Source organism: Carcharhinus amblyrhynchos, chromosome 6 (assembly GCF_965287045.1).
Source record: "Carcharhinus amblyrhynchos chromosome 6, sCarAmb.v2.hapA, whole genome shotgun sequence".
NCBI lineage: Eukaryota > Metazoa > Chordata > Chondrichthyes > Carcharhiniformes > Carcharhinidae > Carcharhinus > Carcharhinus amblyrhynchos.
This window is the reverse complement of record NC_137329.1, coordinates 78,856,288-78,875,314: the sequence shown is the minus strand read 5'-3', so window position 1 is coordinate 78,875,314 and position 19,027 is coordinate 78,856,288. Positions and strand designations below refer to the sequence as shown.

General features: G+C 41.8%; 1 protein-coding gene across 1 annotated transcript in view; it reads left to right on the top strand.

Annotated features, from left to right (window-relative positions):
- The window catches only part of LOC145344494 (A disintegrin and metalloproteinase with thrombospondin motifs 20), a 388,246-nt gene that overhangs the window by 115,410 nt on the left and 253,809 nt on the right, over window positions 1–19,027 (top strand). Inside the window, exon 5 of the mRNA XM_080191669.1 lies at window positions 14,322–14,405. Coding sequence (XP_080047795.1) covers window positions 14,322–14,405 — 84 coding nt within the window. The remainder of the gene's footprint in view (window positions 1–14,321; window positions 14,406–19,027) is intronic.

Genomic DNA, 19,027 nt, shown 5'->3' with positions numbered 1-19,027 from the left:
CTCTTAATCAAGCATAATGCATATTTCTCCACCATCTTGTTTGCGAGGATGCTGCACCAAATCATCAGCAGGTAAAAGGCAGGTGAAAAGATGGGAGTGAGATGTAGCTGACAGATAATGGAGTTATTTTCAGTACCTTTGAGGACACCATGTACACAGTACAGGTTTTACTTGTTTCTAACGTCCATTAGAACAGCCCGATATGTTCTTGTGGAAAGGAATGGTCAGGAAAGCTTAAAGGAGGGGTGGCCTGGGTAAGATGCTCTGTCAGAGAGTCAGTATTGTGTCAATAGGCCAGATGGCAATTCTGCACTGTAGGGATTCTATGATTCTACCACAGAAAATGTCAGCAGGTCTGACAGCATCCATGGAGAAAGAATAGAGCCAACATTTCGGATCAGCTCTGACGAAGGGTAATCCAGACTCAAAGTTGGCTCTATTCTCTCCTCAGATGCTGTCAGACCTGCTGAAATTTTTCAACATTTTCTGTTTTTTGTTCAGATTCCAGGGTAAAGGCAAAATACTATGGATGCCATGGTTTTATGTCTGGAGGTCATGAAAAGTGCTATATAAATGCAAATCTTTCTTTCAGTAGATACAACACAAAACTTGTCCACGCAAATATCAAAGCAATCTACAAATCAATTTTCCGAAATGTACTTGTCCCAAATTGAATTATCTTGGAGCAGGAGTGTGCTGTTTTAAGGCTCGGAAATCCCGACAAATGGTTGTCAGATCGTTATTTTTAAGTCTCCATCATATTTAGTATTTCCACTCCCTTCCCTTCGACCAGACTCCATTATCAGCACAGACCTCTGCAATGTTTAAAGACCCCATCACATGGTGCATCTACATACTTAACCAGGTCCTGCACATTTGATGGTTTGGTTTCCATTAGATGTCTGCTGATACCTGATCGAAATCAGACAGTCACATCCTGAAAGAGGATGGCTCGTATTCCTTCAATAGAGCTTACCGGGGATGGGCAACTCTTGCATCCTGGGATCTAGTGTGTTTGTAAAAACAAACACTACTATAGGCTCATTAATTCAGGTATTTAAGGCAGCAATTTGGGCCGGTAAAACTTGTTTGTCAATTGCCTGAAGCTTTTTGTGCTCCCGAGTTAACTTTGACCCTCCCAGACAAAGAAATGTCTACTTGTGCAAGCTAAATAGGGTAGAAGTTTGGTAACGGACCCAACACAAATTGTCTCTCCAAAACTGATTGTTAGTGTCTGAGGGTCTGAAGAGCTCACTTCCAGCTCAGCAAGAAACCCTTTCTAAATGACTTGTTCTCCACAGATTAGATATTGAAATGTGTCTGATTATTCGCATCATTGTCTACCTTTGACTTCGACAGCAGTTCTTTTCCCTCTTAGGCCCACTTTTCCATTGGCTTGGGCAATTTGGTCACAGGTAATGAATAGCTGCAATTTTTGTTTTAGAAAAATAGGACACTGGTTAGCCAAAGCTGTGTTTCTTCCCACAATTACTATTGTAATAATCATCATTACTATCTAAATCATAAGGGTTCATGAGGAAAGTTCCTGTTTGAAGTTCCAACCTGTGTAAAATCCAGTAATTATAGGCCCTAACTCTGTGTATGCTTTTATGTCCTCTAACTATAGGGATGTGATGCGCTGAGCTTTAGGTAGTTTTAGTGTTGTTTCAGATAGTTTTAAAGTCTATTTATTAGTGTCACAAGTAGGCTTACATTAACACTGCAATGGAGTTGCTGTGAAAATCCTCCAGTCACCACCCTCTGATCCTGTTTGGATACGTTGAGGGAGGACTTCACATGGCCAATGCACCTAACAGCACACCTTTTGGACCGTGGGAAGAAACTAGAGCACCTGGAGGAAACGCACGCAAACATGGGGAGAATGTGCAGACCCCACACAGACAGTGACCAAGCTAGGAATTGACCCCAGGACCCTGGCGCTGTGAGGCAGCAGTGCAGCCTGTTCAACCTCAATCTATTGCCATATGAAGCTATTTGTTCCTTGGTGCAAAGTAACAGAAGGATTGGTTTTTCCGTTGCCTGCAGTCAGTGCACTCTTTTCAAATGGATTTAGAAATTTACTGCATACACTGAGGAAAAACAATTCCTCCTCCATATCGGTGGTCCCACAGGCAACACCTGAAAAAGGGTGTTTTTGTCTTTCCTGAAATTACTTTCAGGAACAAGCAATCCTATTGTGTGTCTTCTGCAATCTCAGTGCGTTTACTAAAAAAGTACGGATCATTGGGATGAGAGGCACCTGTGAGAATGATATTCCATGAACTAAACATCCAGGTAACTAATTACAGATATTGCATTTGGGGCCACAGCAAAGTAGTATACAGTCATGGAAGGAGAACTCAGAAGAACTTAACTGCAGATCACAAAGGCATATTCATTCCCTGTGGAAGTGATGGAGCAAGCCACTAACAAAGTGGAAAAGTGAAGGTTACTGTGTGGGGAGAGGGGTGTGTCAATGAACATGAATCACAGAATCCCTCCAGTGCAGAAGGAAGCACTTTGGCCCATTCAGTCTGCACCAACTGTCCGGCGTATCTCACACATGCCTTATTCCTGTAATCCCACATATTTACCCCACCTACCTTGAGACACCAAGGGGCAATTGAGCGTGGCCAGTTCATCTAACCTGCATATCTTTGAACTGTGGGAGGAAACTGGAGCACCCGGAGGAAACCCATGCAGACATGGGAGAACGTGCAAACTCCACACAGACAGTCACCCGAGGTTGGAATTGAACCCGGGGTCCCTGGCACTGTGAGTTAGCTGTGCTAACCACTGTGCCACCAGAATAATAACCCTCACATTTTTAAATGGGAGACCACTAATTTTTAAACCGTGTCCCCGAGTTAGGTTGATTTGCCGTGCTAAAATTACCCCTGAGATGTGTAGGTTAGAGGGGTTAGCGGGTAAATACATATGGATATGGGGGTAGGGCTTGGGTGGGATTGTGGTTGGTGCAGACTCGATGGGCCAAATGGCCTCTTTCTGCACAGTACGGTTTCGATGATTCTAGTTCCCCCAAGGGGAAACATCCTCTCATCTTCCATCCTGTCAAATCTCCTTCAGATTTTATATGTTCCAATAAGACTGCTTTCAGTCTTCTAAATTCCAAAAGATATAGGCCCAAAGTGTTCAACCTTTCCTCATAAAATAATTTCTCAATCTTAGAACTTCCCTTCATTTGCTTCTAATGCTATTGTATCTCCTAATTAAGGAGACCAAAATTGTGTTCCAGATGACATCTTAACAGAACACAATTCAGTTGTAGCAAAACATCTCAACTTTATACTTGATTGCTCTTGCAATAAATGCCAACGATCCATTTGCCTTGCACTTTCACTTCAATTTTTTGTGATTCATGTACGAGAACGTCCAGATCTCGTACTGTTTTGCAGTTTCTTTCTATTCAGACAATATACTGTATTACTATTCTTCCTGCTGGAAAGGAAAAGTTCACATTTTCCCACATTATATTCCATCTGCCAGATGTTTGCCTGCTCACTTAATCTATCTTGATCCCACTTTTATATATTCTTGACAATTTACTTTCCTATCTTTATGTCATCAGCAAATTTAGCTATCATACCAACATCCCAGACATTGATAAAGATTATAAATAGCTGAGGCCCCAGTACTGAACCTGTGACACTCCACTACTAACAGCTTGCCAATCCAAGAATGACACACTTATCCCTAGTCTCTCTTTCTCGTTAGCAAACCAATCCACTATCCATGCTGATATATTACCCCTACACCATGAGCCCTTATTATTGAAGCAACCTTTGATGTGGCGCCTTATGGAATACCTTTTGGAAATCCAGGTACACCATATCTGCATTCCCCATTATCCAAGTTGCTTTCTCTAACAAATTTGTCAAGCATGATCTTCCCTTCACAATGTAATTCCTTGGACACTGAAGCTGTCCATGTCTCTATGCAGCGAGATCTGGACAATATTCAGGCTTAGGTTGACAAATGGCAAGTAACATCTATGCCACACAATGTGCCAGGCAGTGACCATGTCCAACAAAAGAGGATCTAACTATCCCCCCTTGACATTCCATGACATTGCTGCATTCTTCAACTTTTAACATCCTGGGAATTACCCTGAATCAAACTGAACTGGACCAGGCATCTTAATGCTATGCCTATAAGGGCAGTTCAGAGGCTGGGAATTCTGCAGAGCGTAACTCACCTCCTGACTCTCCAAAGCCTGTCTACAATCTACAAGTCAGAAATGATGGAATACTCTCCATTTGCTTGGATGAGTGCAGCTCCAACAACACTGAAGATGTTTGACACTAACCAGGACAAAGCAGCCTGCTTGACTGACACCCCATCCACCACCACTCCAACAATGACACATAGTGGTGGCCATGTGTATCAGTGCAAAATTCACTGCAGCAAAGATTCCTTCTGCAGCATCTTCCAAACCTGCAAACTCTACCACTTAGATAGACAAAGGCAGCAGATACATTGGAATACCACCATCTCCAAATTCCCCTCCAAGCCACAGATCATCCTGATTTGTAACTATATCGCTTTTCCTTCGCTGTTGCCTGGTCAATATTTTAGAACTCCCTCCCTAACAGCACTGTTGGTGTGTCTATATCACATGGACTGCAGCAGTTCAAGAAGGGCAGCTCAATCCCACCTTCTCGAGGGCAATTTGAGATATGCAATAAATGCTGACCTAGCCAGCAATGCTCACACCTATGGACAAATTAGAAAATTAAGTTCTTCCCTCCCTTTTGCCTCTTGACTTTTGAGCATTCTTGGGAGGTTTTTTGTGTTTTCTACATTGAAGACAGACACAAAATACCTGTTCAATGTTTCTGCTTTTTCCTATTTTCCCATTATTAATTCTCCAGTTTCGCCCTGTAGGGACCAACATGAACCTTACTCTTCTCCTGTTTAGAAACTCTTTTTATACTGGAGTTTTACATTGCTGACTTACTCTCATGCTCTAGAGTCTCTCTTTTTTTTAGTAATTCTTCGCTGATTTCTAAAACCTATGCAATTTACTGATCTACGGCTAATGTTGCAGGATTGTACCTTTTTCTTATTTAATACAATCTTCAACTTCCTTTGTTAGTTATGAATGGTGTGTTCTTCTTCCATTTCTGCTGGTGTGAGGTCCTTATCCTGAAAAGTGAGTAACAATTTTAGAGTAGGTAGAAATGTCATAAAGGGCAAAGGAGGTGGCAATGTCAAGTTATTTAAATAGCCTGCCCTTTAAAAAAAAATGAGATCAAATCAGTCTGCCTGTATCTGAGAGTTGAAAAAATAGGTGCTCACTGGTCCAATGATTGTTTATTATCATAATATTGAGTGTAATCATTCTAACTTTACTATTGCTTGATTGCTTCCACCTATCATTATCACAGTGTGGAAGGGCGAGAGATTGTATGCTCACAGTTTGATTGACAGCCCCAAGAGGCTATTGAAGGATTTGATGTGGGTTCATGAACACAAATGTTTGTTTTATAAGGAATTAAGTACTTGAAGTATAATAATGTACTTTCATGAATAAGTTGTTTTATGCAACGAAGTCCATATCAGATATTTAGACTTTATTTTATCTCAGCATGACTCCTGAGGTTTGCCTATGGTGAATACCGAGTGAGTTTACATGGTTGGGTGTAAGGTCAAAGGCTGGTGGCAATGAGGGCATGGATTGGCATTAGTTTCCATAACTTAGCAGTTGGACTTCAGACTCTGGACTTCCATTCCTTAGTCTGTCTGTCTCTCCTCCTTTTAAAACCCTCCTTTAAAACATGTTTCCTTGACAACACTTTGTGTCACCTTGGCTTAACATCTAATTTTTTTTCCCTCTTGCCCCTTTGCGCTGTTTTCCTATCATAAGATAAAGGTGCATGGTGTTACAGGTAATGTATTAGCTTGGATAAAGGATTGGTTGACTAACAGAAAGCAAAGTGTGGGAGTAAATGGTTGTTTTTCTGGTTGGTGATCAGTGACTAATGGTGCGTCTCAGGGATCAGTGTTGGGACCGCAATTGTTTATGATTTACATAGATAGTTTGGAGTTGGGGACCAAGTGTAGCGTGTCAAAATTCGCAGATGAGTGGGAGAGCAAAGTGTGCAGAAGACACTGAAAGTCTGCAAAGGGATATAGGTAGTCTAAGTGAGTGGGTGAGGGTCTGGCAGATGGAGTACAACGTTGGTAAATGTGAGATCATCCATTTTGGTAGGAATAACAGCAAAATGGACTTTTATTTAAATGGTAAAAAATTGCAGCATACTGCTATGCAGAGGGACCTGGGTGTCCTTGTTCATAAGAACATAAGAACATAAGAAATAGGAGCAGGAGTAGGCCATCCAGCCCTTCGAGCCTGCCCCGCCATTCAATAAGATCATGGCTGATCTGTCGTGGCTCAGTTCCACATTCCCGCCCTCTCCCCATAACCCTTAATCCCCTCTCCTATCAAAAACCCATCAACCCGCGTCTTAAAAATGAATCATAAAAAGTTGGTTTGCAGGTGCAGCAGGTAATTAAGAAGGCAAATTGAACTTTGTCCTTCATTGCTAGAGGAATGGAGTTTAAAAACAGCAAGGTTATGCCGCAGCTGTATAAGGTGCTGTTAGGCCACACCTGGAGTACTGTGTACAGTTTTGGTCTCCTTACTTGAGATAGGATATACTTGCACTGGAGAGGGTGCAGAGGAGATTCACTAGGTTGATTCCAGAGTTGAGAGCTTTGGCTTATGAGGAGAGATTGGGTAGACTGGGGCCACACTCACTGGAATTCAGAAGAATGAGGGGTCATCTTATAGAAATACATAAAATTATGCAGGGAATAGATAAGATAGAAGCAGGGAAGTTGTTTCCACGGGTGGGTGAAACTAGAACTAGGGAGCGTGGCCTCAAAATAAGAGGGGCAGATTTAGGACTGAGTTGGGGATGAACTTCTTCACATAAAGGGTTCTGAATCGTGGAATTCCATGCCCAGTGAAGCAGTTGAGGCTATCTCATTGAATGTTTTGAAGGCAAGGATAGATAATTTTTTGAACAATAAAGGGATTAAGGGTTATGGTGAGCGGGCAAGTAAGTGGAACTGAGTCCACGAAAAGATCAGCCATAGAACCATAGAAAATTATAGCTCAGAAACAGGCCTTTTGGTCCTTCACGTCTGTGCCAAACCATTTTTGCCTAGTCCCACTGACCTGCACTTGGACCACATCCCTCCACACCCCTCTCATCCATGAACCCCTCCAAATTCATGGATGATCTTATTAAATAGCAGAGCTGGATTGAAGGGCTAAATGGCCTACTCCTGTTCCTGGTTCTTATGTTCTTATAAGAATACAAATTATTGCTCAGTATTTTGCTTGGTCTATATACTGTTGGGAATGGCTGATAGTTTGGTGCTCTGAAATGGTGATATGTAGGGTAATCCCAGATATGTTGGAGGAGTATATTTACAACAAGATTACTGACCCAGTGGGACACAAATCCATTTACTGATTTGTGGGGTTACATTTTTGAGAAGAATATCAGGAGCAAACATTAATCATAACAGTCTGGCCAATCGTCCTAGATGATTTCATTTATGCGTGGATGGGTATCAAAATGCAAAGCCAGATGTGAATGTGTTGGAATAAGTGTCGCTCTGTCATCCTTTTATTTCTCAAACTACTTTGATGAATGGCTCTTCTGAGTGACATTGATCTTACACTGAGATAGAGCGAGTTATGTTTTGCAGGCTATCCACTGTGAAGTAAATGTTCAAACTAACTGCTTTATGGTACCTGAATAGTCATCAGAGTTTCAAAAGAAACTTGATATCTGGTCAGTCTGAGTCAGATTTGAACCTAGCTCCTCGTGGTGAAAGGGCAGTTTTCTAGTCTATTCGACCACCCAGGACCACTTAAAGTAAGTATATTTGAATTTGCTTCCTCCTTAACTTGTACTGCTGCAGTTTTCAATGACCCAGTTGACAGAATCATTGATTTATGGATATAGTTGAGGGAACACATCAAAGATAGAAACTTTTTCGCTTAACATATTGTTTCCAAAAGTGCTTTTGAGCATCTGGAGAAATAATTCAATCTAATTTATCAAACTACATAAAGTGCAGAATTCCAAGATCATAGAATTCTAAACATAAATAATTTAACATTTTCAATTTTGGCACAAAATATTGAGTTAATGATCCAGACATGATTAATTTTTATATGTTTTTAAATTGAGTGAATAAACAATTATTTGTCTAATTTAGTTGGAAATAACCTACACACACATACACACAGAGAATTAATTTACAAAAGGAGTCCCAGTCAATGAGGAAGTGAAAATCCAGAGCTCCTTTATCTAGTTACCAGTACATCTTCCAACAAAAGCAGCAGCTGAGCAAACCTCAACAGCAGCAATGCCAATAAGATGCTGCCAATATTTTAATGGACACTAGGACATCTGTGTGAAACACGTTGCTCTTCAAAGTCACTAGGATACTGCAGAATGCTTTTCAAATGGGATTTTCCCTTAGATGTAGCTATATTGGTCATTGGAGCTCAACACCATAGTAACTTGGGAGCATTCCCATGAGAATGCATATGTCCCAATACAACTTGACCGCTGGCTTTCAACTGTGACCCTTCTGACTCCTTTGCCAGAGCAGTTGGTGAAATGCCTTGGAACATCAGAGACTTTTGTGTGTATAAAGAAAAATCTGGAAAACAATGGAGGAGTCCACTACTTGGTACATTGGACATCAGAGGCAATGGAATTGAATTAACTTTGTAGACATGAGGCATAAACATGACCAGATCAATAGTGAATGCCGGCACATTGCTGCAACTTAATATGTTTGATCTGGGAGTTTGGGTACATATCCTTAAACCAGAAAGAACATGGCAACTAAAAGCTTTACAGATGAGGATGGGTGCATCTTTACTGGTAACCATAGTCCAAACCATAAACAAAAAGGACAAAGGAACACAAGAAGGCAGCTGAACAATATCTGGAATTAAGCTATTGGGCATTGATAGTGCTGCTTCTTTTTAAAGTTGTCAGAATAATTCTTCCCTGCTTTTTCAAAAGAAAATTCCCACAAACTCGGGTCGAAAGTGATGATTTAACTTCTGATGAGCCAGAATTAAATTCTGTTGATCGCATTAAGTGCAACCCACTATTTCCCTGACATACAAGCTTAAGCAAATGTTCCACCATTGACAATTTTCTTTTATTATTAATCAAACATGTCGTACTGTACAGCAGCTCAGCATTAACAAGTGTCTTCCACTTCTTAGTGAACAAAAATTCAAATGAAATGTTGTTGAGATGTGTCTTTCCCGATGAGTACCTTGTTTCAGTTACTGAATTAATTCCTTTCCCAAAGAAATGTTTTTGTGGAATTTACTTTCTGGTGATGATCCCAGCTTATTTGAAACCCTGTTTGTGGGATTACGGTTCAGTGTATAAAGGTTCTGTATTGTGCCAGCTTTTGTCTGATTCGGTACATGGTGAGGAAAGATGTGGAGCTACTGTTGTTCCAGTTAAATCTTGATCACTCCACACTGCGGTTCTATTCATAAAGTCAGCATCGACAGTGCAGAAGGAGCCCATTTAGCCCATCGAGGCTGCACTGACAACAATCTCACCCAGGGCCTATTCCCGTAGCCCCACATATTTACAGTCCCAATCCCCCGACACTGAGGGGCGATTTAGCATGTCAAATTAGCCTAACTCTAACATCTTTGGATTGTGGGAGGAAACAGGAGCACCTGAAGGAAAGCCATGCAGACATGGGAGTGTAAACTCCACACAGATAGTCATCCGAGGCCGGAATTGAACCAAATCCCTGGTGCAGTGAGGCAGCAGTGCGAACCACTGTAACCATGCTGTCCTATTCTGGAGAATCTGTGGGCCCTTTTTCTCATGTTTTTCCACTGAATTTGTTCCCATGCATGTCGATTTATATTGTTCTGTTTACATTTTTGGAGCACCATTCCTCCACACACTAAGTATTTGGTCAAAACATTGCAGCGAATATACTTGCGTTGTGTACTGCCAAATTCTCAGTGTTTTATGCACCTTCACAGCCAACAGTTCTGATTTTGAATATAAAAGAAAGGATGGTTTGCATTAACATAGCGCCTTTCACCACTTCAGAATGTCCCAAACCACTTTACAACAAGTTAGATACTTTTGAAATGTTACCATGGTAGAAAATATGCACAACAAGATTCCACTAACAACCAGGTCTATTGTTTCAGGTTTTGGATTTGACTGTCAGTCTTAGATATGATTTGTAGTTAGAGTTGTCTAGAATGGGAGTGGATTTTCAATAATCTCACGGGGAGCTGTAAGAATTCAGACATCAACACATTGGCTTTGAGTGTGAGTTATTAAATTTACCTATAACTGTTCCTGGGTAAAACATGGCTCACACAGGAATGTTGTACTGAACTGCCTCATTATCCCAAGGGCTGATAATAGTGTTTCCTTCCACTGCCATGTCTTATTCCGAGCTGAATGGGACAGCTGATTTCATGTGCTTCTAACAATGCTTTCCCAAAACTAGTCGCGAACCAGAGCTTATCGCTCCATGTTGGGAAATCTTGTGGCCTCTGCTGTGAAATGGCCAATATTAGACATTCAGCACGTCCGAACCAAAAGTGTAAACTCTCTGGCCTGGAATTTGCCACAGTGAAGAACATCCATTATTTTTGAGCTCTCTAGTGTAAACACACACTGACCATATGGAAGTGGAAGTAAATATATTCGAGAAGTGCTCAAATGTACTCTGCACAATGTAAACACAGTGAACCCATTAGTGCTGTAGGTGAGGAGGCACCCTTCATTCTCACATCGCTACAAAATCCCCCCCCACCCTTGCGTTGCCTCATAGGTGGTAGGTGCAGGCTGCTGACTTCTCTGTTTAAATGGCAATGAGGAACTTCATTGTGTAGGCACCCATTGGGGATCTCCTTCAGTCTGCAATCTCTGCATCTCTATAGGGAAAGCTCTGGTCACTGGCACATATACAGCGGGTGAGGGCACTGGCGGAGGGAGTGGGGAGGTGGAGGAAGATGAGGATGCTGAGGAGTTCTCGGTACCTTCAGCCTCCTCCGTGACCTACAAGGCTTGGGTTGGCCAAAGGTTGGGGTTGTTGGGGCTGGCTGCTGATGCTCAGCAGTTGTCCAATCTGACAGTTGCTATGTCTTGTTCAGGGTACACAGCCTGTATTCCATGAATGTCAATGCTCTTGTTCTGAACGGATTGATCCAGGCTACTGCGGGAGGTCTGCATCCTTTCCTGGTTGAGACACTGCTCTTGCAGCAACTCTGAGTGGGTGCGTGTGTCTCTTCACGAGATTGGCCAATGTCTTGTGCTGCTGTGCCCTTTGGGACAAAGTGGAGCTCACGATGGTGATGGATTCCTCCATTGGGAATCCTACAGCTCCCACCATCGAAGGGAACATTGCCAGATGTCCACACACTTGCTGCTAGTCTAAATTGTCTAAATGCAGTCCCCCATATTCCTGCCCACTGGAACATCACCGTGACGGTGAGGGGGAATGTGTGCAGATGTCACTAACTCTGACACCTCCTCCTGTACTTTAGTGTGGTGACTGACTTGGGGGGGGGGGGATGCAATCTGCACGTAAAGTGCTGTTTTCTGTATTGACAGTGTGCGGCCTACTCTGATGCTATACAGTCCTTCAAACATTTCTTCCGCCTTCTTCGTGCCCGAGGAATGATCTGCTCCAGATTGAGGGAGCAGAGCTGGGATGTGCGAGACACAAGAGGGGTTACTTGGGTCTAGCCTTTCGCATTGTGAATGCACTCTCTGTTGATTTGTTTTGATTTATTATTGTCACGTATTAATATACAGTGAAAAGTATTATTGCATGCCATTGCCTTAACCACATTCTGTCTTGTTGCCATGTATATTGTGTCTGTGGCTCCATGGTTGTGTGCTGTGCTCCAAAACCACTGACAGCGTTACTGGTTTCCCTCCACTTTCCTGTGACAATGTGCAACTGGGAAGGATATGGTCAAGGTCAACAGCATGGGCACATCCTGATGGAGGGTGGTAAAAGGACAAGCAAATGAGATGATGAGCTTGGCGCTGTTCATCATTCATCAGCTCACTGCGTCTCAGCAATGAACTATGTGACTGGATAATATCTGTACCAGATACCAGTGGAAGGACAGTGCCACCCCCCATAACTGTATCGTGGGAATCCACCCCATGCTTTCAGTAGTTCAGTAGAAGACACTTTGATTAGGCACAACAATGACAATACTCCCACAAGCCTATGATGAACCATCAGTTCCAGGGTTAGCTAACGTTGGATAACATTTACAACTTGGACACTCATCTAATGAGGCAATGATGTCTCCTGCAAGGCACAGGAACTTCAACACTAATGTCCTACCTCTCAAATAGGCCTTTGATGGATTGCTCTTTATCTACACCCGAGTTATCCAACCTACACAGGACTTGCCTCTGACCCCTTACTGCCTCACTACTTCCACAGTTGTCCCCCAAAGTCAAAGAACAAAATCAGCCCAGGAAACAGGCCCTTCGGCCCAACGAGCCCGTGCCGCCATCTCAACACCACCTGTCCCCCTCTCCACCCACGACCCTTGTCTAATGTTTTATGGCCATCCAGATTGAGGGAAACTGATTTAGGGACAATTTATTACTGCCAATCAGCCTAACAGCACATCTTTGGGGTGTGGGAGGAAACTGGAGCACCCGGAGAAAACCCACGCAAGCACGGGGAGAATGCGCAAACTCCCACAGACACCGGCCCAAATCCATGTGTCTGCACAGCAATCAGCGATAGTCACTGAGCTGTCGTCTTGCCCAGTATCTTGTCCAGTTTAGGCACACACTAACGACATGAAGCACTAGGACAATCTCGAACAACCAAGAGCAGCCCCAGTACGACCCATCGCATGTATGCCCCTCGTTGGACACAAGGAGGACCGAAATTGGATGTGGATATGTGGATGTTGGAAAGCCATTTTTAGAGGCTGGGAATTTTCCTGTCTCTATGCAGTTGACCTGGGAATGAAAACCTAGGCCTCTGTTGGAATTACCAGTTCATCAGCTGTGCTCTGCCTTATAATGTTTGATATTAGAGCATAATTGAGAAATGTGTGTGTGATTTTGCAAACGGTCAGGATTTAGTTCCTTCAATGGATTTTTTTTCAGCGTGTCCTTCATTTTAAAGTTTAATCAGAGCTACCAAATGCTTCTGAATGTTTACTTTCTGGGAACTAAATGGGTCTGATTCCAGTCCTGGCTGCTTTCTTCCAGGAGGGTGTCCTATTGGCTTCAGCAAGGGTGGGGAGTTCGACAAATCGGAAGGCGACATGGTGACACAGTGATTAGCACTGCTGCCTCGCAGTGCCAAGAACCCAGGTTCAGTTCTGGCCTTGGGTCACTGTTTGCATCGAGTTGCACATTCTCTCTGTGTCTGTGTGGTTTTCATCTGAGTGCTTCGGTTTCCTCCCACAGTCCAAGTTGCTAAATAGACACATGCTAAATTGACCCTAGTGTCAGGCGGATTAGCAGGATAAATAGGTGGGTTATGGGGATAGGGCCTGGGTGGGATTGTGATCAGTACAGACTCAATGGCCAAATGGCCTCCTTCTGCACTGTAGGAATTCTGAAAAAAAGCATCCCAGTTCTTGACAGATCTACTGTGGACATGTTAAGAATTATAAATATCAAGTAAGGTTAGAATTAAGCTTAAATGTGAAAGCCTGTAAGGCTGAGTTGCAGCTAACATCATCTGTTTGGGCTCACGTAAAAATAGTCACTTGGAAGAACTCACACAGACACGGAGAGAATGTGCAAACTCCACACAGACAGTGACCCGAGGCTGGAATTGAACCTGGGTTCCTGACACTGTGAGGCAGCAGTGCAAACCACTGTGTCACTTCAGAGTTAAGATCATTTGTTCATATTTTGTCCCTATTTATGTTGCCATTGAAATAAAACAAGAATGCTTGTAAGTTGTCAATCCACATTATACAAAGCAGGAAAGACTATGGAATCACCAAATGTGCACATTTCTCCCTTTGTAACATTTAAGATCGTGAAGCAATTCCATGAAATATACTTATCCATTATTGAACTATTGCACCTAAAAAGTCAGACCTGTTAAGTCTCTTTCATTTGCATCCAACTTTGTATCTGACATATAAAACTGAGTGTTCAACTAGATTTGAGAGCTCGCTAACTTTTCAATAAATTTTGTAAGTTCTATGTAAATCAAAAGACAGTGTTTCCTCTTGCTACCCTCTCTTTAATCTGTTTCAGGTAGCTGCAATCTACCGAGATCCAAGTGTTGGAAACCTCATCAACATTGTTATTGTCAAGTTAATTGTGATCCATAATGAACAGGTAAGTCCAAATCTTTGCTAATGATAATGACCCGTTACCGAACACTTTGTATTGATATATTCTAGATCAAATATGGATCACTATAAGGAAGACACCCAACCTCTATCGGGCATTTTTTTCTTATGACCACTACCAATGTTTTAAGATCTTCATACGTGGGACTTGGCTGGCGATGGACATTTGTCGCCCTGACAATGTGTTGATGGGCCTTCACCTTGTAGTTGTGCAGAATTTGTGGTGTTGATGCTTCCAAAATTCAGTGTTGGGTTGGGATTTCTAAGATAGTGACCCAGAAGTTAGCAGCCTTTCTGAGACGTCATACTCATCACCTCCATTTGTTTGCCTAATGTAGCAGGATAATAAAGCACGTACTCTTCCACATCCCACTTCCTGCACTAGGCTGCAGTGCCACATTTGGCTCTTTCACTTTGACATTCCAGATTTTTAATTTGTTTACACCGTATGTCACACACACATGGCAAATGGCACCTCAACTTGCGCAGCAAAATACAACCAAAATCTACCAGTAAAACAAGTGGAATCCAAGCCAGTCAAATTAATTGGTTGTGTCAGAACTCAGCAACTGCACGGTGAACAAAATCTACCAATAAAAAATCAAATCATTTTAGAAACCCTTTTATTGATATTTTTTCCTTAGTCTACCAAATGTGCATATATTTAAAAGAAATGCTTTGCAACAGCTTCACTAATGCCAAAACTTGCAAAAATGTTTAAATTTGTCTAGAAAATAGCTCAATTCTTGTCAGAATTGTAATTATCAAGATTTGACCCCTGAATCTTCTGCCCAGTCTGAATTAGGCTGTAGAAGACATTCTGATGATTCATGACTTTTTTATTGTGATACTACAGTTTAATACTAACACTGGTTTCTACTCATCCCTTCTGGATCCTCTCCTTGCCCAGAAACAACTCCCCCATTGGGGGAGAACCTGGCTTTTAAGTTCAAGCTTCAATGAGAATCACCTACTCTCAATTCACTCTGAAGCAAGTCCTGGTTTAAAGGGACCTGCATTTCTAACATTGTCAAGGCCCAATGCAAACTGGCACACAATGAGCTGATACTTCACCAGACTGCTTTGATACTAACTTGTTACTCTGTATCAAACCTGTCCTCCATTTGTAGCTCTGACCAGTTTTCTGTTCATGCTGCTAAGCGATATCTGTGATTACTTTAATCAAAAATGTTTTTAAAACACATGGAATTAGGTAACGATTTAATCAAGGCAGTATATAGATATGCAGCCTAAAGTTGTGCATACTATCCAATCAAAACTGTTCAAAAAAGCAAGTTTTGCCAAATTTCTATTAGACCTCTTGCCTAATTTTGGGAACTGCACCTCAGGAAAGATTTTCAAGGCTTTGGAAAAGGTGCAGAGATGATTTATCAGATTTATACCAGGGATGAGGGACTTCATTATGTGAAGTTCTGCTTAGAGCAGAGACAGTTAAAGGGACATATAATAGAGGTATTAAATTTGAGGGATTTTCTTTATAACCAACAGTAATACAACAACTCATGGGTGGTAGAAATAGATGTAATGACTTGTAATGACTTTATATGCTATCTATCACTAGTAATAATCTTATAACCCACCAACATTCACTCTGTAATTATAGAGTTCCCTTGTACTGTTCCAGGTGTGCCCCAGTCAGCCCTCAGCCTGTCAATGTTACTTTTAAAAGGCTGCTTCCCACCCCCCCACCCAACTCATTGATCTGTGGTTTAGACTCAGGCATGTAATGTTGACAGCTCTGAACTGAGAACCCCATTTTACTGTTATTCCCTTCCCCTGTCCTGAGATCCATCCCAGAATTTCTCCCCTATCCCCTGTAGATCCCTGATCACCAATTATTCCTCTCCTCAAGCCAGGCATCCACACCATGTCCCATTGTTCCTGTCCGCTCTCATCCAACCCAGACAGGAACCTCTTTCTGCTCCATCTCTCTCCTCTTCCCTGCCTCATCCCCAGATACCTGGATGTTTCTCCATTATCTAGTCTTGCTTCTGGCCTCTCCAAGCTATCGACAGTGGTATCATTGAGCTGGAGGTTTTTCTGTACTGTGGAATTTAAAGAGCCAAGTTCTCCTGGGTTACGAGCATTGCTGCACAGGGATATTCATTCCAGACAACCTGGGCCTGTTGGTAGCCTGAATAACATTACAAATGCTCCAAGTGTAAGTCCAGCACTATACTTTCCCATGTTTGGTATAATGTGAGTTAGATGTAGGATGAAATGAGATAGACCTAAGGAGACATGGTACAGATGCCTGGTTTAGGAGAACAATAATTGGTGATCAAGGATGTACAGGGGATGGGGAAGAAATTCTGGGATGGATCTCAGGACATGGGAAGGGAATAACAATGAAATAAGCTTCTCAGTTCAGAGCTGCCAACATCACATGCCTGAATCTAAACCACAGATCAATGAGATAGCTGGGGAGAAGCCTGATGATAGTCTTCTCTAGTGGCCCAATTGTGTTGGATTGTGGATGTTTTTCTTTTTTGCTCTGGACGCATCCTCACTAGGAACTGAGTGGAGACTATCCAAACTTATGTCTCTTATCAATAAGCTGTGCTGCACCAGTCTAGGCCGAGTGTGCTGATTCTGGATGTATTCCTAGAAGTTTTATGATGTATCTTACTACCTCTGATCACATTCTTCTGTTAAACAGCCTTTCCTCTCCCCAACCCTAAAATTTTGTACAACTAAGAAACACAATTGTTCAGATCAAATGAAAACACAATTTATTTTAATGCATCTGACTTTGTCCTGAGTTGCTTGCTGTAGAGTTCTAGTGTTTAGTCTGGGCTGGATTCACGTCTCGGTCCTGGAGGTGAATGGCCAGTTTGCTAGACAACTGTGTAGTCCTTGACCTTTAACAAGACAGTTTTTCTTTTTAATCCAGCATTGAGAATGTACAGCATGTATGATTGAAAAATTGTGTAATGAATGAAGCACGTTCTTTCAAATAAACTATATACATTAACATTCTTTCTGAGTTGAAATTTGTTAGGAATTGTGTGGGCATTTTCTTAAATATTTGAAATGTCACATACCTGGCTTGAACTAAAATGAAAAAGCTCTAAGGTGTACAGCAGTGTTGCTTTCAGAAGCATTTTGAATGGTGTTTCCATTACAGAGGTCACTGTGAACATTGCATTAACACTGGTGATTAATTCCAGTGTATTGCTCCAGCACTTGGTTTTAATCTGACATACATTGTCATCCCCTTATAACCATGTAACAATTCAGAATGAGCCAGCAAGAGAACACTGTGAATTGAAATACAATCTATGCCACATTGCCTGTGGAGAAACAGTTAATGTTATACCTGCCAATAAAATAACTCAAAACCAAGTAGAAGAATTTTTTTTTAAATGTGCCTGTGAAATTTTAGTTTCATTGACCTAATCCTTGTCACCCTGATTGGTTATGCTCCCCGATTTTGGAAAAAAAGGCTCCCTTTGTTGGGAGCTGACCTTTGGAAACTATTTTGGGATGAGAGAGATGTGCAAGCTAGAGAATGATTCACGTAACAGATGAATTAATACTTTGAGATGAATTAATACTTCAAAAACTAAGTTTTCAGCATTGGTTGGATTCACAAATGCTTTCGTACGTGGAAAATACAGCCATGGTCAGAGAACAAAACAATAAACTTGTTAGACGCTGGTGAGTCCATTTGGGGGAAAGGCATTCACAGTCACACACTTCCCCAAAAAAGGTTTATTGACCCCAACTAAAATATTCTTTGGAGGAAGGTTGTTATTGCTATGTAAATTTTTGTTAAATCAATTTGAGGAAGTTTCCCCTTTCTTGTCATTCTGATGCCATCTGCTCATCTACTGCAAGAATTAATTTCCTTGTTTTCTTGGCTGAGAAATCCAGCTGAAAGGATCAAAGTCTCAAAATGCAAGACATGACCTGAGTTAAAAAAGATGAATAGAAATGACTTGGTAAATGCAAGAAACGTGGTTAGATCAAAAGTAGGATACCACGGGTGCTGAAATCGAAACAGAACATGCTGGAAATACTCAGCAGGTCTGGCAGCATCGGCAGAGAGAGAAAAACACCATTGATGGTTTAAGTGATGACTTTTCTTTAGAACTGGTCAGATGATGCCTGGCTTGTGTTTTTAGAAGACTGAAGGTTGTAGGACAGAAGAACTATTGGAATTAAGGAGTTCCTTAGGGTGGACATTCCTGAAAAAAACGAACTTGTAGAGGAGAAAAGCAAATTACTGCGGATGTTGGAATCTGAAACCAAAAGAAAAGATGCTGGAAAATCTCAGTAGGTCTGGCAGCATCTGTGAGGAGAAAAAAGAGCTGACGTTTTGAGTCCAGATGACCCAATAACAAAGGGTCATCAGGACTTGACAACATTAGCTCTTCTCTCTCTTTACAGATGCCGCCAGACCTGCTGAGATTTTCCAGCATTTTCTTTTTAGTTGTGGAGGAGAAATTTGGTGACTCACAATTTCAACATAGTTCAGGGAAGGAAGGGAAATTATTGGAGTATATATAGAATATAAAAACAGAAAAGGTTGGATAAACTCAGCAGGTCCGGCAGCATTAATGCTTCGTTGATTTGAGGGAGTAC